We start from the raw sequence: 22,769 nt of genomic DNA, 5'->3' as shown, positions 1-22,769 counted from the left end.
AAGTCTGTGGTTGTTGATAGACAAAATGTAGAAATGTTCAACAGGAATGAAGGACCATGAAAGGTGCTGTCAGAACCACTTCACTGACCAAGACTGGGCATTTTTGCACATTTATCAGTGATTTCATAACTGGAAGAGATTTATTACATCAAACGAGTTACCTAGATTTTTTATACAGGAGTAAAAAAAAAAAAACTTTATCGTAGAAATTCAAACCTTGTCCTGTCTTTGCTACTGAGGTCAGTTTCAGTTTACAAGGCAAACCAATAAAGGTATTTGAGCTTCACACAAGTGTTTAATTTTTGAGTTGCCCAACATTTTTACTTGCAGAAAAAGCTTTGGGCCATTTTCATGATTTACCAAACATGAAATTTAAGATATATTGGAAAACTTTACTATAATGTTAAAAAACTGGATTAAAAAATAATTATCTGAACATATTTTGTTAATTTTTTTAAGAGTACATTAAGTTACTATGAATGGAATATGAATTGTAAAAGCATGACTGACACCTAGTGGAATCGAGCAGTCCTGTGATTCTAGAACAAAGAGACAAAAACCAAACGCCTTTTACATTTAAACAGAATTTCAAAACTTTATAACCTTTTTTAAAAAAAGTGCCTTTAGAAAAGGCTAATCCATGGATATCACAAAAATCTTAACCTTTAATGTAAAACATGTAGCAGCATTTTATATACGAAGAAAAATAGAAATCTGACATTTTGATGGGGAGAAAAAAAACTGCAAAGTGTGAGAAAAAAAAAAAACATTAAATACAATCAATGTTGTAGCTTTTAAAGCCTGGCTGGTTCACTTTGAGGTAGCCAAGCTACTGGTCCCAAAGACACGGCCGCTGGTCACATTTCAGCCGACAACACCAGAGAAGGAAACTAAAGAAGAACATGCCATTTCTTGCACACAAACATTTCCCATCATGCAGAGCCCACTTCATAGCAGCACGTAGGACCAAATATGACCCTAGAAATAGTTATTGGGCGAATGAGACGAAAAATGGTAAAAATATATATAATAGAAAAAAAACAATTATGCACACACCAATCACTGTTAAAACACATGCATACAATCAAGTATAGAATCTGTAAAATGTCACCTCTATATTGTCCCTGCATAGGAAACAAGGATAGGAACCTAACAGATTGCCTCACATCGTCCTAATCCCACCTCTGCTTGCAGACTGAAGGAAGGGTTGAATCGGTGACGTTGCTGCAGGTCAGGGAGCTTCTACCTCATCTTTAACTGAAGCCAGCCTGCCTGCCTACAGAAGCACTGAGAACCTCCTGTGTCCTTCTAAACAGGTTAGGTTGGCAATCTGTCTGTCTTTCAGGTCCAGGCTGAAGTGTTTTCTACTCTGGCAGATGTGTCTGGAGGGGAGGCGTATACATCCGTGGTCTGACTGTGGGTCCTGAAGTCTCAGCTCCATTCAACTCGTCTGTTTTTTCACTGCTCAGAGGCGGAGTCAGGACGCCAGAGGGAACGGGACAGCTGCTGGGATGCTTCAGGTCCACGCTGTGGTAGGACTGGGCCTTGGTCTGCACACAACCAAAACACACTGGAATAAAACACTAATAATAAGATCTCAATCTGTACCCAGCACAGTTTGTGTGTGGAGAAACTACTGCTGTGAATTGATTAAAAAAATGTAATCTGATAAGTCACACTATGTCTAACTTTGTAAGTTTGAAATATAAATATGTACAGAGTTGAGGTTCTTATAGAAATGGTGACCTGGGCAACCTTCTCCTTCTGCTGCACGCCAATTAAAATTAAGCAATTATCTGATACTTTTTAGTAGCAAAAAAAAAAAAATCAGGCAATTTAGTCTCTCATTTCTCATCAGCATTACTCCATCACACATGCATACAAGTAGCAGCACACTGCTACTTGTATGCAGTGTGCTGCATACAAGTTTTTATGTCAGGGGACAACTGACATAAAAAATTACATAAAAATGTCCAATTCATTTTTTGACAAAAAACAAAAACAAAAAAAATTTAATCTCTATCCAAATGATGTTTTAGGCAAAAAGAAAATATTTTTTGACAAAAAATGACTAAGGACATTAATGTTGGAAGGTGATGATGTATTTTATTTTCTAGTTCTTGGGTGCCTACCCCCTTCTGATGTCACCCAGGGCATCTGCCTCAACAGCCCATATCAAACACCACCACTGCATGTTAATGTTTTCTTGTTCCAAATCAATTATATATATGCACACACACAAGGAAGGTTTAAAGGAATTCATTTTGCTTTAAATGTTAAATGAAAAATGTCTTTCTCCATTCATTTACTATGAAACTTGTACGATGAGGTGACAGTCACTTGTCATCCAGCAGAGTGACCAGCGTAATTGTGAAATTTCAATCTCGTACATGTAAGTGTGTACATGCAGCCTACCGACGTAACAAAAGTAAGCTGAAAAATTTTCAACTTTTGTTGCCGTCTGCTACTGTAGAAAACTTTAATCCGTCACTGTTGTTCATCACCAACAACAGCAGTAACCCTCTGTGGGAGAGATGCTTTTAGGTCAAAATAAGTAGTTTGATTAATCTGAATTATGTAATACTGATGTGTTAAAATTTTCAGATTATTTGCATATATTAATGTTGACAGACCTAGCAGAAATATAAAACTATGTAAAGATTTACATCTTCTCACCCTTGATGCATCTGGTTTGTACTAGAATTTAAAATAATTATTACCAGCAATGAAAGGAATGACGAGTGGCTCTGGATGTTGTGCATGTCGTCTGCAGAGATCCCAGTGAAGGTTTTCATTGGTGAGCCGCCGGCCTCTCGCAGCACCATGGCAAACGGGACCATCCACCTCACACATTCCTCCACCTCCACCCTCTTGAGAGCTGCATAAAAGGCAAGGAGCAAAACTCATTACTGTAGCAAAATGAAAATAAGCAAAAATACAATATCTGGAAAACCACATGTCTAGTTGCTCATGTAGATTGGCTTAATTATGTACTTAATACTTAAAGGTACAGCTAGAGTCTTAACACGAAATATACAAATAAATATACATTTTTAGTACTTCTGTTAAATCCCATTTCATCAGCCAGTGGATCTAAAAATGCTCTGATGCTGGTGACATTTAGAGTTGACCCAAAGCATAGATGAACTTAGCAGCTGGTTAAGACCCCCAGACCTTAAGTTCAAATGTTAACATCTGAACTTAAACCATAGATCCACTTATAACATTTGTTCATCGAGAATGACAATGTTGTTAAATTTGATTTAATGGTTTCAGAGATAAATTAAAAGATTTAAAATTGTTCAATATTTAAATTTAAGATTTTAACAAGTTGGAAAGTACAAAGAACAATCGTTTTGTTACCATAGCTACAATCTGATGCTATGAGTTTAATCTCCGAGTTTGAGCTCTGTTCACAAATACATCTAGGTAAATTATAATCATCACTGGTTACTTTTAAGCTCAACTAATTTAACCCCTCTCTCCCACATTCCACTAAATCTGTATTGAAACGCCCTTAGTGTGGCTGATGTGGTTAGCAGGAATAGGGACCCCTAAACCAAATTCTGTTCAAGGCTCCATGTAACCTTGGGCCGGGACTGCATGACGAGCTAAAGTCGCTGCACTACACATTGAGACAAACAGGGAGATTTTATCTATGTGGCACTACTAGGGAGCAGTACCAAAGAGAAATATTCGGCTCCAATAGGGAGCAAGCTTTCCGTTTAGTAACCTGAGTTTTTAAATAAGCTCCACAGCTGATTGTTTTGTTTGTCTGGCCTCATCATGACAGGCTTTTCTGATCTCCTCTCTTATTGGCCGGCTGGCCCTGTAGCAATTTTTGTGATTCTTGCAGCTTAAAATGACTGATGTTGTGACAACTTTTTCAAAAAGTTGTGGTCAAAGTTGAAATTTCTTTAGCTTTATTTTTGACAAAATACGGTCTTACAAAAAAGTTGAAATAGCTGCACATAACCTTCCTAAATATGACAGGATTTTAACAATTTAATATTTAAAATGCAAATATCATTTTTAAGGACCTTCTTGAAATAGAACTCTTAATGCAAATAAAATGATTTTTATATAACAGGCAGTGATAGTATTTGTGTCACTGCCAAAACCTTTGGCCCAAGATACAGACACCTTCAAATCCCAACTGAGGCTCCACATATTCAGATATTCTATGACAAACCTCAACATGTTTTTAATTAAACTTCACCTCTCTGCATGTTAGAAAGTCATGTTCTCCTCACCTGAGACATTTTCCACTAGCTCCACTGAGGAAAAGTGAAACAGTGCAGACGCAGCAAGGATGCCATTGGAAAACTCGAGGCACCTCACATCAAGCATACACAGATCCAGCAACTGAAAGGAAATGAGGACATGCTGAAGCAGAACTATTACATTTTCATGCTAAGTAAAATAAACAGTTATTGCAAACACTTATTAAATAGATTTTACAATGGCTTCTACATTTTTGACCCACCAAGTGTCAGCTTGTTTGGAGAAAATCTGGTTTCTTTTGTTTCCAGACACTGATGAAGCCTCAACCTACAGACATCAAAGTCACATAGAAACACACCTCAGCGATCTGTGTGAAGGTCTCCTGAGGATATCTGGGGATCAGCAGCTCCTCAGTGTCCTTCAGGTAGGCCACCTGCATGTAGACGTTGAGCCAGGAGATGGGAGTCTGTGGACTGAGACTCCAGTTCAACTCCTGTGAGTAAAGAGAAGCAACACATCAGAAACATCACTTCCTGCTAGAAAGCTGTCTTATGTCTAGAGCTCGACAAGATGACTGTAATATGCATCATGAAATAAAGGTTTCATATCATTCTATAGATAATTTATAGATTAGTTTTTTGTTTTAAATATCTGAAATGCTACCACACTAGTGGTGAGACCTTTCATGATATATCCAGTTTTTATTCCAGGCTGTAGTTTATTTTTAAGCAGTTATGAGGCCTGGTGGCAAAATCTGAAACTGCTGCTGTGCAAGTTACTCAACAAGGTTGTTGTTAGGTAACCAAAGAGTGAGTGAGTGAGTTAGTTGACGCCATCCACCTAGCTTAGCTAGCTGTGCGAGGTTGAGCAGCTAACGTCTTTCCTCTGCCTACATCCCCCAGAATGCTGTGCAGTTCTGCATCAAAGTTCAATGAAAATTTTAAAACTTATCAGATGTGTTGTCTATTGATATTGATTATGTGTCTATTCTCAATATATATTGTCATTGATTTATTGGCCAGTCCTACTCACATCTGTGATACACAATATAGCACAAATGTAATGTTACTGAAATATCAATGCATGCAAAATCACAAAGAACTGCTCGCTAACATTAGCCAATTATTAAAGTACCATGTATTCAAAATCTCTGCTACTAATATATTCAGTGACTCTTGTTTTTTTATGCACCATTACATTTTTGAAGAGGGTAGTAAGGTGATAAAGCCATTATCCACATGACCTGCATATGGATAATGTAGGCCATGTCTGCAAAACGTCCACTGCAGAAAGATAACACTATTAAGTATTTGATTGTCCTTTTACTTTAATGCTTCAGTTTTGATTAATTACAGAAAAAAAAAATCCTACAAATATTAATCCTTTACATCATACTGTGGAATGTAAACCCATATGCTATTTGAATAATAGTGTTAAAATTAGTAAATTATCAGATCCAGGTGAATAGAGCTGAATGATCTTACACAACGCTCCTTCCTCCTCCTTGTGATTCGCCCAAAGTTTGATATTTTATTACTCATTTCACAAAGTGAAAATGGTGTTCTTCAGATTTGCTACACCAAATGTGATGATTGTGGCTTACAGATTATGAAAACCACAAGTTCTAGCACAGAGATCAACAACCTGTGGTTCTGCTGGGTGTAACGGAAACCCAGGGTGCTTTGATAGCAGCCTTCAGTTCATCTGCATTGTTGGGTCTGGTGTGTCGTCTTCATCTTGACTCTATAGACACCGAGTGCAATCAGATCAGGTCAGGTCAGGTCAGTTTGCCAGTCTCATCAAGAACAGGAATACCATGGTGATTGAAACAGCTTTTCGTACCTTTTGCTAGTGAGAGCAGGTGCTAACTCTTAGTGAAAAATTAAATCAGCATAAGTAAGCATGACGGGCTCTAGAATGTCCTTATAGTGTCTGACTGACCCAGACTGAGAGCAGCTGAAGGCTTTACAGGTGTTTTGAGTTAACTAGTTGATTAAGGCATGACACAGTGAGTTTCCAGAATTTAACTTTTCACAATTTTCAAATCTTCTGAAACGTTGGCATTTTTATATTGAGATCTATAAGCCATAAATGTCAAAATTACGAAACATTGAGCCTTGAAATCTCACTCTGTATATTTAATCTAACATAAATTTCACTTTCTGAAATGGGTGACAAGAAGTACAACTTTTTCCACAATATTCTATTTTTTTAAAATATACTTCAAATGTGACATTTAATTTTATTATTTAGTGGAGAAAAGAAATACCATGTTAACCTTTTTTTTTTTTTAAGATTTTTTGGCTCTGGTGGCCTTGGAGAGTGGTCAGACAGGAAGGTGGTCCATAAGACCAGGGTTCAAATCCCAGCTGGTCATCAGGCTGGGATTCGAACCTGTGACAGCTGCATCGAGGACTAAGGCTGCCATACATGGGTTTTGTTTTTCCCCTGTGCCATCATTGCACCCCCATGTTAAGCATTTTTAAACACAGTTGGTATGATTGTTTGTATCTACAGCAATCTGCTGAATAAATGCTGTGTTCCAGTTAGCTGGGTTTGACGTCACAACCGAGGTAACAGCGTTCCAGTTAACATAATTGGAGTCGGACAAGTCAGAATTTCAACATAGTGACACTCAATTAGCCACTGTTCGCACTACCACTTATGAACATCGCATTAAGATTAAGCTTTACTTTCAATAGGCAAACAACTCTTAACAAGTACAACATAACATTTGTCACATGTTAAACCAGCATAAATTAATAGCTACACCTTAAAAGTTCTAACTACAAAAACCTAAAGGGATTTTACTGATGCAAACTTCTGTGATCTGTTGCTTTTGGAGCAACAGCAAAGGAGAAGAGAAAAGCAACAACTTTGGATAGCAAAAAAAAATAAATAAATAAATGGCTATGTAAATTATAAATCAGTAATGAACTGTATTATAATAATTTCAAAGTTAGAGGAAGTTTGTAATATTAGCAGATATTTCACAAAACCAGAGAAAGGCGTTGCAAAGGAGCAGAAACCACAGACACACAGCAGTATCTCATCTGTTAAAAACCTGTTGGGCCCAAAACTGTGGGTGTGTGTTTTAATTTATTTTTGTTTCCAAACATAAATAAGTTCAAACTAAAATATTACTATCAAAGACAGATTTAAGTCCTCTTTTGCCCCAGATGGCTGAAAAAAATAGTGAATGATCTTAACAACTATTACAGTTAAGCTGGGATGGCAAATTCTTTTAGAAGTAAATGCAGTGCAACCCCAGGGGTAAGAAAGCCCCCCAGAGAAGCATCCTGGATCCTGGGAAAGACTCCTGCATGGAAACGTCCATCAAGAAAAATTTATTTTAGGGCCAATTACACACATTCACAGGGATGCCAATAGATTCGTCCAGATGTGTATTTTCTAAAGTTTCAGAACTAACCAATGATAGATCTTTTTCATCCATTTATCTCTGCATCTATTTATCTACAGTTACTTTATGGACCTTAATGTGTGACTTATGAAGCTAATTTCTAAGATGGTCATTCCTTTTCCAAGACCTAGAATATGGAGCTAAAGAATACAAGCAGCTATGTCAATACATACCAACTATAAATTCTCACAGTTTAAGAAAAATGGCAAATGTTATTGAACTATATTCATTTTTTTAATCTATGGGAAAAAGACGTGTTGCTAACTTTACCTGTTGACATGCAGAACATTTTATGGGACATCTTGGAGTTAAGTGTTGTTTACCTTCATGATAATGATCTCCATATTGAGAATCTCATCTTCTGTGCAGGCTTCGTCTGTAACGTAGGCAAACTGGTGGATTTTTGGAGGATACATCTCCTGGAAAAACAAAAATCATGAGATGAGGACTGCATCAGCAAAAAACACCATAATGATGGAAAACAGAGTAACAGCTCTAACCTCCACTTTGGCAGCAATGAAAAGACACGTAATGCCAATGAGTTGCAGTGTGGATTTGAAGATGTTCCTCTGTGTGGCCATGAAGCGATCAAAGTAGTCCTGAGCGAGGTGATACGTCTCTCTGTGCAGTTTGTACACCTCGCTTACCTAAAATCCATTCAAAAAGAGGAAAAAGAAGTTGAAGGGCTTCCTGCAAATCACTTAGTGCACGCAAACATTTTAAACTCAAAGAGCTTTATAATTTGTTTCCATCAATAAGGACCCCTAGATGAATCTTAATTAAGCTTTTATCTGCATTTTGTAAACATCTGAGCCAGCTCCCTTAGACATCTGTCACACGATGCTCTCAGCCGCTACATCTAGGGCTGGGCAATAAAACCACCATATCTATCACAACAGACACGTGATCAATATCAACAGAAAATACATCTGATAGAATGCTGATCAGCGGGCTGCACAGTTGGTAGCACTGTTGCCCGGGATCTTTCTGCATGGAGTCTGCATGTTCTCCCTGTGCATACATCAGTTCTCTCTGGGAAGTCAAGAGGAATTGCTTGACCAAAACACAGGTATAATTAACAGAAAATAATAGTTATTGATATCAACTGATATGAAATGCTTATGTCACAATGTGTTTTTCAGCCATCTTGACCAGCACTAGGTAGACCTCCCCTCCAGGGTGTTGCCACCTTACTGACCTCCATAAGCCAGTCCAAGAGGATGGCCCTCATCTTGGGCTCCAGATGCGGATGCTTCTCCAGCATGTGGATGTCCCTGGAGTAGGTCTTGTCCTTCTTCAGCATGTTGCTCCACACCACATCCTTACTGGCCCAGCTGACAAATACAGAAGCATTAATTCAAAATCAATCCAATGGAAAAACTGGAGGAAACAATTGGAAAATAAATGCTGTAAAAGACAACATGACCTAGACCTTTTTCCTTCAGAAGCTAAAAACACAGTAAAACTGTTAAAATATTTTTCTAGGTCAACCATAATCAGCCAGATGTGCTGCCTTTTAACGAAGCATTAAGAACAGACTTTGCTTTGTGCACTGAACTCAGCAGTTGTCGGAAACTCCAAGTTTTAGGTTCCCATTTTAAAATGCCCCAGCCACCCTGAGTGGAGTAGGTAGACATAGAAAATAGATGGATGGCTTTTAGAAGCTCACCCCTTGATGTGCCCAGATTGCACCAGACTGGGCTCCCAAAGCTCAGAACAATCAACCACTAAACAGAACTCACCACAGCGTGGGGAGTGGAGTGCAGTGAACCGGCGTTACAAAGATGTTGTGAAAGTTGTAGTGAAAGAGACCCGTACTGGTCAGGGAACCCTGCTGGTCCTCCTCCTGAGGCGGAGTGGAGGTCCAGCTGCGAGGACTTCTGCAATCCACCTCAAGACTGCAGCTCACCTGCTAGGAAGACAAGATGCAAGCAAAATAACACAATGTGTTCTTCAGTTAGGAGTGACTTTCCTGAGGGATGATCACAGACAAAAGGAGCTCAGATCAACTACAGGTGGGTGTTTATCATATCATTTATGATATGATAAACATATCATAAATGGTCTGACTTATTGTGAACAATTTATGATTTTGTTTCTTATGAGGCTTAATAAATTATTTTCTATTTTTTCTGTTTGTTCCATGAAAGCATCAATAAATATTGGTAAATTTAAAAAAGAAATGGATCGAGTGCTGTTTATGTGGAAATAAATCAAACATCTTGAAGTCGCTTCCTGGAGAAGCTCATTTCAAATGAAAATGTTTTTCAGGACCAATATAGCCACACTGTTACCTAAACATGAAGTAATAAGTAGTTTCATATTTATCATTACAGTAATAATACCATAAAATGTTGTGATAAGATATAAATAAGATCATATTAACACCACAAATGCAATATTTGTTTGTTCTTGCAATATCATTTGCTGCAATAGAGGCTTACTGCAGCAAATGATCACCTCTGATAGAAGTATGGTACAGAAGATGCACAATTATTTATTCATTTGAATTGCCTAGTCAAAGTTTGGATCCAAATTAAACTGAAGAAATTCTAAACAACTTCCAGCTGCATCATTTCTAAAAGGTGTTCTCATAGAAGCCTATTAGAAATGCTCGCCACACTTTTCATATTTTCATTTGTGAGACGAATTTGAAATTGTTTTCCCTCCATTTCACAATTACGTTGGTTACATACGTTGGTCTGACACAATTCCTGTGCGCACACAAAGTATTATGTGGCGAAATGTAAAACATATTATTACATTTGATTAACTTCCTAATATTTCAGTGGAATTGTTTTCTTATTATTCACAGCTTTTCATTTAAAGACAAACAAACCTTTTCATCTCCATGCACAGAGCCTGAACTCTGGGCTAACAGTCCTTCCCTTCAGGCCAGTTGATGGAAAGAAAAGCTACCAGTTTAAACTTCCTCTCAGAGCATTTTGAAGGCAGCCAGAAAAATAAACTTACCTCAGACTCACGGTGCTTTTTCTTTGTCATCTCGTCTACCTCTTCATCCGGGTCTGGTAAAAACTACAAATCCAAGACAAAAAGAATGTATGAACAGATTTCAACCAATGCTCAGAATACACAGCAAATGCAGACAGTTGTATATACACTCATGAGCATCAATGACCAATTAGGAGCTGTTTAGTAATTTATTTCAACTACAACTTTCAACAATTTTCCAGGGAGAAATGATTATATTTCTGACTTTAATTTCTTAAACCAAGTTAGGTGGACCCCTCACATAAGCTTTTCTCTGATCCCTACAAGGTGAAAACTACATATACCACCACAAATATAGACATACACACCAAGGAAGACTTGGTTAAATGTCTCTTAGCATTTAACCCTTTCACCAAGAACTGTGGAAATTACACGGTTCTTTCCAGTCATCAAGAAGCTTCTTGCTGAATTCTGAAAATATGTGAGCACTCCTGTCTTAAACCTCCCTTCTTGCCTGGAACAGATCCATAGTTCATAAACAAGGTTAAGGTCCATGCCAATAAAGAAGTTTAATGTTGCCCTACCTTATCCATTACCAACAAATCAAAAACCAGTTCTGAGGTCTGTTTGAAATCATTGATCTGTTAAGGCACTTAAATGTGTCCCAATTTGCAGCAATACTAGCAGGGGAAAAAAAAAAAAAGTCACACATCATGATGGTTGTACCACTATGGCTGGTCCAGTGCCGTTACGCCTCAATTTAGCTCCTTCAAGTATCAGTCCCTCCAGGAAGTTGAGATGCGATCGATGCAAATTCACTCATTCGCAAATTTTCACCAGTCATCTGAACTTTTCCACAAATCTGACCGATCACCTAAATATTTTCTGTATTTCCTTTTCTGACCAATCACTGCAACACAAATACATTTCTGCAAATCTCCTGAACCTCCTAATTTAACATCCTGTTTCACAATGTCACTGAAAGTCGAACCAGCAAGATGGAAGCATGTGTGACGCTAAACGGTAACATTTAGCCTCACATTTACCTTTTTTTATTTGTGCAAAAACCATCTTGAAACTTTCTATAGGATTTGCATATGCTGTGTAAACCGTTTAACTTGACTGACCAATGTGGAATTCTTCTTTTGAACTTTGACATCTCCTCAGGACATTATTTGATTTGCATTAAGTGGGCTTTTTCAAGAAGGTACTTGAAAATATTATTTTCACTTTAACTGTTCAAATCTTGTCGTTATTGTAAAAGTCAGCTATTTTAACTTTTTCGCAAGACCATGCTATGGAAAAATAAAGCTTACACAAAACTTGCTACTTTTCGAAAATGGTGCTGCAACATCAGTAATGTTAGGCTGCAGCAATCACAAAAAAAAATGAACAGCTACATCCTACAGCAGGGGTGGTCAATCGTCGTCGAGGGCCAGTGTCCTGCAACTCTTAGATGTCTCCCTGATCCAACACACCTGGATCCAGTGGCTGAATCACCTCCTCAGTGCAGTCAAGTTCTCCAGAGTCCTGCTAATGACCTCATTATTTGACTCAGGTGTGTTGAAGTAGAGATTCACCTAAAAGTTGCAGGAGACCAGCCCTCGAGGCCTGGAGTTGTCCACCACTGTCCTACAGGGACTGAAACATACTTGTCATTGCGGTCAATAGCTCTATATTCATTTTCTCCTGAAGGAATTTTATTTATTATTGTGGGAAGTTGCACATTTAAGCTGAGCATGAATGTATCAATTTCACATAAAAAAATACTTTCCTGCCATTCTCTCAGTTCATGTTGATGTTAAACTGGCCTTAGAGTTCATGGCAGGTTTGAGCTTTTGTGATTTTCATAAATTTCCTGACCAACCCTGATCATCTGATCTGAAATGGGAACACTTCTATCCTAGTAGACTTGTTCTAGGCTACAGTTGATCCTGGAATGGCACATAAAGACTTGCTGACTATTCCAAATCTACACTTCCCCCCTCTTACATCTTGATAAAACTCCCACAGACTCATCATTTGTCCATCCAGCTAGTGGGAGTAAACAGAATCTATCACCCAAGAGGAGAGCTGAAGTTAATTGATCAGTTATAATAACTTAAACAAAAATTCAAAAGACATTCTTCTAGAATCAGCAACATAGCATTTCATGTTAACCAATTAATTTTAATCTGTATATATAGTCTTTGTATCGATTAGGAATAATAAAAAAATATTTTCGAATGTGTGAATCCAATTCTTTAAAAGTAATAATTTTATGTTGGATCAATATTCACAAATCTCCCAGTTAATGAGGTTCATATCCATGGTGTTAAAGAAAACTTCTGAATGTACCATAGATCTTAAGAATAAACTGAATAGTGATAAAAAACAAGCAGTATCACAAGCAATAAAACAGAGTAACATCTACTGCTAACTGCCAAAAGGAAGAAGAATCAATGGACATTTGTGAGATCAGTGTGAAAAAAAAACTTCATAAAAAAAAAAGAGTTGGAACTAAAGGTGTATTCCCGTTTAGACTCAGCAGTAAAGACAAACAGGCTCTCAATGCTCCTTACAATAGCAACATCTGCCTTCCTCTTTCTCGTTCGTACTGTATTCACTTTGGAAGCTCCGACTGCGGCAGACTTCGGTTCCTTGTCTTCCCTGTAAAATAAGCACATAAGGAAACGGGATATTAACTCTCATGTGTCAACGTAACATCGTGGAACAAGCCTGCATTAACATGTTCTTGTGGCCCAAATAAAGTCCTGTGACAACAGGCCACAGATTAGCCGGATGGCTAAGGCTCTGTAACTTTCTGTCGTCACACTCAGACACTGGTTCCGAACTCATTCATAAACTCAATGTCAGACTCACTGTTGTCCCCGCATTATCCTCTCAAAGGCCGCTCAAACGTTCAGAGCAAACCTAAGACAGAAAACAAGTCAGGTTAGGAGAATTTTTAAAAAGAAAACTACACATTCATAAATCCCCAACCCCCACGCTGAGCTCCCTCCTTCCGACAAAGCCAAACCGAGCCAGGCGCGGGTAAACTGGTACAGTACGCAGAGCTAAGGCTCTGCGAAAACAGGCCCAACAAGCAAATCTGAACATGAAGTCATTTTGTGACAAACTCCAGATGATACAGTGTTTGTAAAGCTTCACGCCGTCGCCTATTTTAAGGTAAATTCCATTTCTTGCACCTCGCTAACTTTGGACAGCTGCTTTTCACATAATGGCCGAACAACCAGTACATCATCAGACACGCTTGAGATCTTGTTTAACAAGTCGTACAAACAAACAAACAAACAATATTAGGCCTGAAGTTAACAATAGCAACACGCCGACTTTCTAATAATTATTAGAAACAGCGTGTATTCCAACTTTGTTGCAGTTTGGGTAAGTCAGCTGAGTTTTCAGAAGTGTGAGCTGAAACTGTTTTAACTCGCTGCAGTGACGGTTGCGATTGAAGCAGCTCACCTCAGGTCTCTGCCCTTGAAGTTCACTCTTCTCAGTGTCAGATATTAAATATGAGCGCGTGGCTGTTGCTCGGACTTCTGGCCGCTTTGTTCGGTAGTCTGAGCTGAGCTCGCGCCTTGCACAGAACAGATGAGTCGACGCTGTGACGTCAGTCAGGAGTTCATTTAAATTGGGGCTAAACCTCCACACTAAGCCGCTTTTTACGTGACTATTTTCACTCTTCTCACCTCCGTGTGATGCAGTTGAAATGCCTAGCCTTTACATCATCACGATGGTATTTTTACACTTTGTTAAAAGAAGCAAAAATTTAAGTTTGCAGTGAAGTGCAGTTAACAGAAGGCGTGACTGCTGCGGTGACAGCTGCAGGGGCGGTGTTTTCGCAGCAGGAAGTGTCCAGATACCGCGTGGCTTGCTTGTCAGATGTAAACAAACCCCCGGTCTTTTAGATTAAACCAAAAAATGTGAACAAAATCATAAAATATTTGTAGCACTTAAGCGTATTTTCTTTCTGTGAATGTCTTACATTGTTGTCACACAAGGTTATGCAGATGGCAGCGGCAATTTAACCATAAACTGCCAGAAACACCGACCGAGAGACGTTCGCCGCTCTATTTGTTTTGTCATGCGTCACTGACGCCGCCATATTAGAGAGGCTGAATTGTAACAAACAGAACAGTTACTTAGGCTCATTTATATTTGATTTCATGACCGCTAGCGAGTTGAACACCAAGTCTCTTGCTAAATTTTACCTGAATATAAACTGCGATAGTTAAGTTAAACTGTTATGATTTCTGGAACAGACTGGGCTTTTGAGCATAGTCCTCCAGAAGGTTTAAAGTTAAGGCCATTAAAAAGCTTAGTGTTTTGCCAGTTTTATGTTAATGTTTTGCCAGTTTTAATGCCCAATTGGTGCATCACTTGTGTTCAAATTTCAATCATTTAGCTGTTGATCTGTGTTCCAGGTACCACTGGAAGTGAAGCAATGCCACAGGTTATTGATGCCACCATTGAAAAATTTTGCAGCAGCAAAAAAGTTTCTATCATATTTTACTGATAAAGCAAAGATTTAGATGTTAATCCAAACAGTAAAATCTAGATGTACTTCAACATTTTGACTACATTGATAATTACTAATACTACATTTAAGTCTTTTCATTGGGCTACTGATATTTTATTCGACATGATCATGTAATTATTTGTTTAAACTTTTATCTCCCTCATGGCTTGAACTATCAAAATTGTATATAAACCATTCAATAATTATTTATTAATTTCATAATGAAAAATAAATTGGAAACAACATGGAGTAGATTTATTAGTTTATAAACGTATCCCATAAAGTGTGTCAAAAATCTATGAGACATACATCTATATTATTACACAAATACATAAAATTCTTGATAACAATTTTTTGTAATTATATAATTAAATAATAAAAACAATATTCCGGATTTATTTTCTTATTTCCATTCTTCCATTCTGCAGAGCTTTTGGAAGTGTTAATGAATTATATCACAACATCAGATAACCAGTCGTAGACTCTTTGAACAAATTTATTTAATAACTTATTTTTCCAGCCTTTCATTGATTTTTGTCTTTGAACCTTGCTCAGTCACATGCGCCTCATTCCAGTGAAAAGGAAAACTAACTTTGTTTAGTCTCTGCAGCCTTGTAGCTCCACACAAACTACAAAATGAAGTTTCAGAGCCTTTTTGGATCCTTAAAATCTGTCGTTATTGGTATGATTCATGCCAAAGCCTTGCCAGGTAACTTAACATTTTTATAATCTTTGTTCTCTAATGTTTTACTGTTCACTTTTTTATTGTTCATGGAGCAGGAGCTCCTGCTGCTGAATGACTCTGGAAAGATTTTACACATTTACTCTTAAACTTCCAACAAATTAGCATTGCATATGCTGAAGTGTTTTGCAATAATTGCATTTTATATTGTGTTGAAGGGATTAGCAAACAATTGTAATTCTTTTTGAATTGGTCCTTGTTCTTTATTCCAGGTACTCCTCTGGGTTGTTTAAATATGTTGCAGATTGTCAAAGAAGCATGCCATGAAGCAGAGGTCTACCTTGAAGCAGGCATTGTAAGTTTCTACACATCACATTAGCACAGCTGAAATCTTCCCTTCTAAATGAGAGTGGAACTCATAAATATCTCATCCAGGACGGCTTGATCATTGAAAACATGCACGATGTCCCCTACTCGTTCAACTTGGGCCCTGAAGTGTGCGCCTGTATGACTGCGGTCTGCTCTGCTGTCAGACATGTCTGCCCCACTCTGCCCCTTGGAGTCCAGATCCTATCTTCTGCTAACCAGCAAGCGCTAGCTGTAGCTTTGGCTTCAGGTTCAGCTTTTCATCAGCTAATCAGAAAATTTACCAGTTCATGCTGGGTGTTTTTACTCTTGAGTTTTTTTGTTCAGATCAACTCTTCAACCACTTTGATGTGTGTTTGTTTTCAGGTCTGGATTTCATCAGAGCAGAGGGTTTTGTCTTTTCTCATGTGGCGGACGAGGGTCTTTTGAATGCCTGTGCCGGGGACCTTTTGAGATATCGCAAGCAGATTGGAGCTGATGGGGTTCAGATCTTCACCGACATCAAGAAGAAGCACAGGTGAAGTGACCATCTGTTCAGTTAAATCCCTGAACTGTCGTCCCCAAAACGTTCGCATGTTAGTCAGCGGGCCCATAAGGACACCAGTAAAGCTGCAGTGTGTAAGATTTATAAACAATATGTTTTTTATATATTTGTTGTAATGTCAGTACATCATGACAGTATAACATGAGACAGATAATCTGTGAAAAAATCAAGCTCCTCTGTTTTCTTCCTGTGTTCCTGTTGCTAGCTTTCTAAAATGCACGCTCTGGGTCAGAAACAACCAATGAGAGCCAGGAGGAGGGTCTTAACACTGTTAATCACCCTCCTGTATACGCTCCTCACGCCCTCCCCCATTCTCTCTGCTACCCTACACCTACTTCAGCACAGGTGTTCAGGCTAGTTAGTATGGCCAGCGATAGATAAACAGTTGTCCTGGAATGATAAGTAATTTCTCCATTATTAGCACATCGAGCAATGAATACATGAGGATGATTGACAGCACTAAGACCCCCCTCCTGTCTCTGATTGGTTGTTTCTGACCCAGAGTGGTGCATTTTTGCAGATTCCAGTAGGAGCATAGGGAACACATAAGATCAAAACCTAGTGACTGTTTTAACAAATATGTAAAAAAAACAAAATAAAAAAAACCAAATAAAGCCTTGTTAATTATAAAAGTTACAAATATGTATGGAAATTGGTTAAATTGTAAGTAGGGTCTAAAAAATGCTTCTAAATGTGAAACAATTGTATTCAACCCCCCTCTGAATTAGATACCCTCCAGTAAAAACCAATGCAATCTACTGCCTTAAGAAGTCTATTGCTATCTATTGATAGCAATTAGTTAATAGTGTTGACTTTTTGGTTTAAAATGAATGTTTGCCTTACTGACACACAAGAGGCAGGTCAATATAACACACTTCCATCTCACTCTGTGAAAAACAACAATATGCCACTTAGTATCCTGAGAAATAGTTCCCACTTCCACCTTTTTCTTCTTTCAGTTTTTTTTAAAGTGTTTACTCAAAAACTCACATTTACTCAACTTTTGGAGACATGACAAAATGAATAAAAACTTCACACAACTGAAGTTAATCAGTTAGAAGTAAAAACTCACATTTAAGTTCAAAATCTAAAAATTGTAAGATTTCTTTGACTGACATAGTAGAAGCCGCCTGTATAAACAACTAAATGTGTCTCAAATGTTTGACAGTGTAGGCTTATTTTAATAGAGTGTGTATAGCAAAAGCATGACCAGTCAAGTTATATCCACTTATCATTTTTAATGAAATACAATTTACAGTGTATACTTTATCTATATTAATACAGTACAATAATTACTAATCTTAATATCTCATGAGTTATCTAGTTCTGTGGGTCAGAAGTGAGTCATGCTGTTTGTTGCTCAGCTTGCTGCCTGTGTGTCTGCAGCTCTCATGCTCTGACAGCTGATGTGACTATAAAGGAGACTGCCCGAGCTGCGGAGTTCTTCCTCTCAGATGGAGTCGTCATCACTGGGGCAGCGACCGGAGATCAGGCTGACCCATGGGAGCTCACAGGTACTGGTGCACTTTGTTCAGCTGGAAGCTTCTGCAATGTGAAGACAGTATGGAGCATCATTGTTTCACACTCAATCACTGCCTTGAAACAAGACGCAGAACTAAACAAATCAGTATGTTTCTACACTGACTTTGTGATGGACAGATCATTCCACTGATTATTTAGATTGAACAAAAAAGAAAGTGCATCAGAATATAACTCATTTTAGAGGCTGTTAGATGATGTGAGCAGCAGAGGGCACTGTTGTAGTGAAGAGTTGATATTTTACTAAGATGGGGAACAATAGTTGAAAGTAACAATCCATATTCATTTACGTTGCTTTAATTTATGGCACCCACCATGTAAAAGTATTTAATATGCATACAAGAATTTAAACTCTGAAAGTCCCCTGGGTAAGAACATGTGAACTGCATGTTCTTTAACTCAGGTTTTATGCTCAAGAGATGACAGACACATATTTTCAACATTTTGAGTGTTATAGCTGCATTGGAAATGTGGCAGTATGAACCTCTACTGTGATTTGAGACATCAATGATTTGTTTCTCTGCGACTAAATTGCTTTCAATAGATATTCTAATTTTTATATGAGAAGAATAGCCATGGTAAAGCTGCAGTATGTAACTTATATAAACAATGGGGTTTTCAATCACACTTATTTATGGGCTGCTCAATGTGCTATTGGCAGAGAAACAACTCACCATTATATGACAACTCTCTGTCTGCCATGCTTAGCCTTAGCATTCACAGCAGGCTCTAACAGTAGTGCAGCAGAGAGTCAGTAAGGAGTGAGTAATGTACCGATATGTCTCTTTTCTCCCCAGCACTGATGTCTCACCTGGTTATTATGATTTTAACTAATTCTGGGGGATTTCCAAACGCTATATAAAAAGTTAGTTGATTTTTGGAATCCACGTAGCTCAGTTAAAGGCAGGTGCACCAGATACAGATATTAATGGGTAGAAGCCACTAGAGCTACAAAAATTATTTCACTTTAGAGGTTTAAATGATTGAAAGTCAACAGAAAACAAAGGAATAAGATTATTCTCCTTCATGCCTTAAAGCATAAACCTTCATGTGATTTTTATTAAACATAAAAGAGTGTATCAAAGTACATGCCACTAGTTGATGCCTTTGCTGAAATTGGCAGAAATCTTCAATTTAGATGCATAAATTATTTTAAGAAATTAAAATTCTGACCTCCTTTGATGTGGATCCACAAAAACTGAGAGCAGTGATATTTGATATCTGGATGACTGATTGACAAATCTCTGATTAAAGGTCTAAGACCGTCTCACGTTCAGGATCAATTATTCGCAGGACTTTCAAAGGGTCTTTAAGAGTTTTTCTTTTAACAATAACAGTTTTAAGCATTGTAGTTTCAGTATATCTGAGATCTTTTGTTTAAAAAAAATAAGTCTGAACTATGACTACAGAGATCATAGATGTCCAGGCTGAATTTGGTAGATTTTAGGTTCTAAAGGGAATATTTTGTGAACATTAGAAATACTTATTGATCTGTTGGTAAAATGGACATGATAATAAGTTTCACGGCCTCTAATTTCAACATATTGTCACATCTAATAGTTGAGTCTTATCTCAAACACACTCTGTTTATATGTTTTTTTAATCATAATCAGGTAAAATTAAAAAATAGTTTATCTGTGTTATGGTGACATGTTGGGAAAACTTCGGCTTAACATCTAGTCAAGTTTCCCTCATCATTTGTCCAGATTTCAGCTTAGAGCAATTTAAACATCAGTACTGAGTACCTGTGTATTGTTTGTTCTTTTTGCCCAAAGAAAGAAATGTTCTTTGTCCCACTTTTCTATTTTAAAGATTCTCGTGAGAGTGTAATGTGGTGTGAGAGTCCTCACCCAGAAACACCACCGGGTCTAATTTTATCACAGTGTCCAACTATTACTGTCAGAACTCAGAACTCAGCCGTTGACCAGTCACATAGCTGAGGGTCTCATGAGTGCTGAAATACAGAACAGGACACACACTTGCTGCTTTTTTTCCTCACAGGCGCACACACACACACACACACACACACACACACGCACACATACATATGATTTGTCTGTGAACTGAGCAGGCTCAGACAGAAAGATGCCGGCCGTGTCGGCGTGGAGTTCAGCCTTCACCCTGTTCAAAGTTCACTTGGGCTGATCTGCCCTCACTTATCTCACGGTTCATGAAGGCACCTCTCCCTCTGCTTTGTCACTTTAGAAAACAGGAAAAATTTCAACCTGAGGGAACAAAATACATCAGTTTCTTCCCCCTATAGTTCAAATAATATTATTTTTAGCAATTTTTTGTTGTATTTTTTGCATAAAAAGTTGGAACTTAATGGTAAATACAATATTTTATAAAATAAGAACTCTTTCAAGTAACCTTTTATTCTTGTAGGTGAGTGTTTAAGTCACCACATTTCAAAATGTGAAAACCTTAGATAGACCAGGAAGAGTTCCTGGTGTCATTATGTCCCATCTTTCCTGTGCACACAGTTTTGTCGCTCTTTTTCACTCCCAAACATTTTCCGCATGTTCACTCTGCAGGACAGGATGTTTTATCATCTGTGCTGGAAGTTGATAAGACAAAAGCTGGGAAGATCTATAAAGCCATCTGAAACTAGACAGAGGTCACGGTTAATTTATGAATGAATCAAAGCAGAGTTCTCCTGCTGTGTTTTGCCTTTGCAGAGGTCTCCCAGTCTGTGAAAATCCCAGTGCTCATCGGTTCTGGAGTGACATACGACAATGTTGAAAACTTCCTGGATGCCAATGGAATGATCATTGGATCTCATTTTAAACATGGTGGCCACTGGGCCAATGCAATTGATCCAGAGAGAGTCAAGAGGTTCATGGCAAAAATACATCACCTACGAAAGCAACAGAGCTAGTTCTCACCACCACTAAGCTGCTGATTGACAATAAAGGCAGATTAGATTACTTCCTGTTTGTCTGGTTTGTGCTTTATCAGTTTAGTCCCATCTAACCAGAGCACCTTCTTCCAGATGAGGGTCTGCAACCTGCGGCTCCAGAGCCACATGTGGCTCTTTATAACATCCACTGTGGAACTTAATAACTTTGGCCAAAAATACTAAAGAATTAATGCTTTAAAATGTAAAGGTCTTTAAAAATGCTAGCTGTTTTCATGTAACAATGTAGAGCATATTTTTTAACCCTCCTGTGATCTTAGTGGGATGTACGGAAGCGCATTGCTATCACGCAGGAAAAAAAAAATTTCGAGCGCTATCACGTTATAACGTGATACGTATCTCGTTAAAACGTGATAGTATCTCGTTAAAACGTGATACGTATGTCGTTAAAACGTGATACGTATGTCGTTAAAACGTGATACGTATGTCGTTAAAACGTGATACGTATGTCGTTAAAACGTGATAGTTATCTCGTTAAAACGTGATACGTATGTCGTTAAAACGTGATACGTATGTCGTTAAAACGTGATAGTTATCTCGTTAAAACGTGATACGTATGTCGTTAAAACGTGATAGTTATCTCGTTAAAACGTGATACGTATGTCGTTAAAACGTGATAGTTATCTCGTTAAAACGTGATAGTTATCTCGTTAAACGTGATATTTATCTTGTTAAAACATGATAATTTTAGGTCCAGGAAGTGGCGGTATTATGCTAGGCTAGTACAGTGGCTAACATGAATTGGTCAGGTTTCCTTTCATGTTTGGTCTACAACATGTAGAGATACGGATGCTGCTTTGCACTGTGGTTAAAACCATTAATAGCATGCGTACTCTGAGCAGGATCCTAAACAGAACGGGACTGCACCGAAGGAAACGTCAGTCCGGTCCTCTAGCTGTAGCGGCGTTCCTGACTGGATCGAAGCTCAAGTTGGCTTCCGATTGTAGCTTCTGATTTGGGAAATGGCTAAAGGGAGATTATAACGGAGGCTCAGACGTATTTGCTGAACAGTTTCTGTTCAGATTTGTTTTAACAGTACACTTGCTGAACAACGGCAACGGCTGTTCGTAACCAAGCAACCGAAATCAACAGAAGGCTCGATAGTGGCAAAAGACAAAACTAGATCCTGTTAAGCATTCTTCAAAATAAAAGACTTCCTCTCTCCAAAATAAATCATAAATCAGCAAAAGCTGAATGGCCTCCTTTAAACGTCCTGAGAAACAATCACCTAATGATCGTGATTCATAAATCTCTACTCGGCTTGGCTCCAGCATCCTTAAACTTTCTTTTACATAGGTCTGTTAATTCCCATTCTTTACGTTTTAACAATATTTTTCTTTTACATGTTTCACTTTTCTGAACTGAAAAAGGGAAGCAAGCTTTAGTGTGATGGCTCCTACAGCCTGGAATCAGCTCCAGTCTGAAATAAAGATGTCAAAGCTGGTTTCACTGGACTTATTTCGAGCGATTCTTAAAAACAGACGAGATTCTATTAAACAGTGTCACTGTTTTTAAATGCTTTTCTACTGTTTTACACTTCTGCATATGCATTAATTAATTTTATTTTGTAACCAGGTTGCTGTGTGTTGCAGACTTCTACCC

At 38.1% G+C, this 22,769-nt stretch overlaps 2 protein-coding genes across 4 annotated transcripts; one reads left to right on the top strand and one right to left on the bottom strand.

Moving 5' to 3' along the window:
- Window positions 1-568: 568 nt before the first annotated feature.
- Window positions 569-14,392, bottom strand: LOC106925768 (G1/S-specific cyclin-E1). Of its 2 annotated transcripts, XM_015000249.2 has the most exons (12): window positions 14,063-14,392; window positions 13,460-13,510; window positions 13,159-13,246; window positions 10,619-10,681; window positions 9,388-9,557; window positions 8,844-8,979; window positions 8,146-8,292; window positions 7,969-8,064; window positions 4,583-4,717; window positions 4,254-4,365; window positions 2,721-2,878; window positions 569-1,550 (listed from the first exon to the last, which is right to left on the bottom strand). In XM_015000249.2, exons 2-12 carry the CDS (start codon window positions 13,471-13,473, stop codon window positions 1,365-1,367), a joined length of 1,305 nt encoding a protein of 434 aa, XP_014855735.2. In that variant the 5' UTR covers window positions 13,474-13,510; window positions 14,063-14,392; the 3' UTR covers window positions 569-1,364. The 2 variants fall into 2 exon arrangements, with proteins under 2 accessions (XP_014855735.2, XP_014855736.2); XM_015000250.2 differs by lacking the exon at window positions 14,063-14,392 and having other exon boundaries at window positions 9,388-9,554; window positions 13,460-13,488.
- LOC106925769 (uncharacterized protein F13E9.13, mitochondrial-like) lies at window positions 13,616-21,177 on the top strand. Of its 2 annotated transcripts, none has more exons than XM_015000252.2 (6): window positions 13,616-13,765; window positions 16,074-16,156; window positions 16,237-16,417; window positions 16,534-16,684; window positions 18,098-18,225; window positions 20,929-21,177. In XM_015000252.2, the coding sequence occupies exons 2-6, from the start codon at window positions 16,097-16,099 to the stop codon at window positions 21,126-21,128; spliced, it is 720 nt and encodes a 239-aa protein (XP_014855738.1). In that variant the 5' UTR covers window positions 13,616-13,765; window positions 16,074-16,096; the 3' UTR covers window positions 21,129-21,177. The 2 variants fall into 2 exon arrangements, with proteins under 2 accessions (XP_014855738.1, XP_014855737.1); XM_015000251.2 differs by lacking the exon at window positions 13,616-13,765 and adding an exon at window positions 15,707-15,828.
- Window positions 21,178-22,769: the final 1,592 nt, after the last annotated feature.

This window comes from Poecilia mexicana, unplaced genomic scaffold (genome assembly GCF_051168715.1).
Source record: "Poecilia mexicana isolate PSO_F unplaced genomic scaffold, ASM5116871v1 scaffold_3, whole genome shotgun sequence".
In the NCBI taxonomy this organism is placed as follows: Eukaryota; Metazoa; Chordata; class Actinopteri; order Cyprinodontiformes; family Poeciliidae; genus Poecilia; species Poecilia mexicana.
Note: the sequence above shows the minus strand (reverse complement) of the source record. Positions and strands in the feature narration are given on the sequence as shown.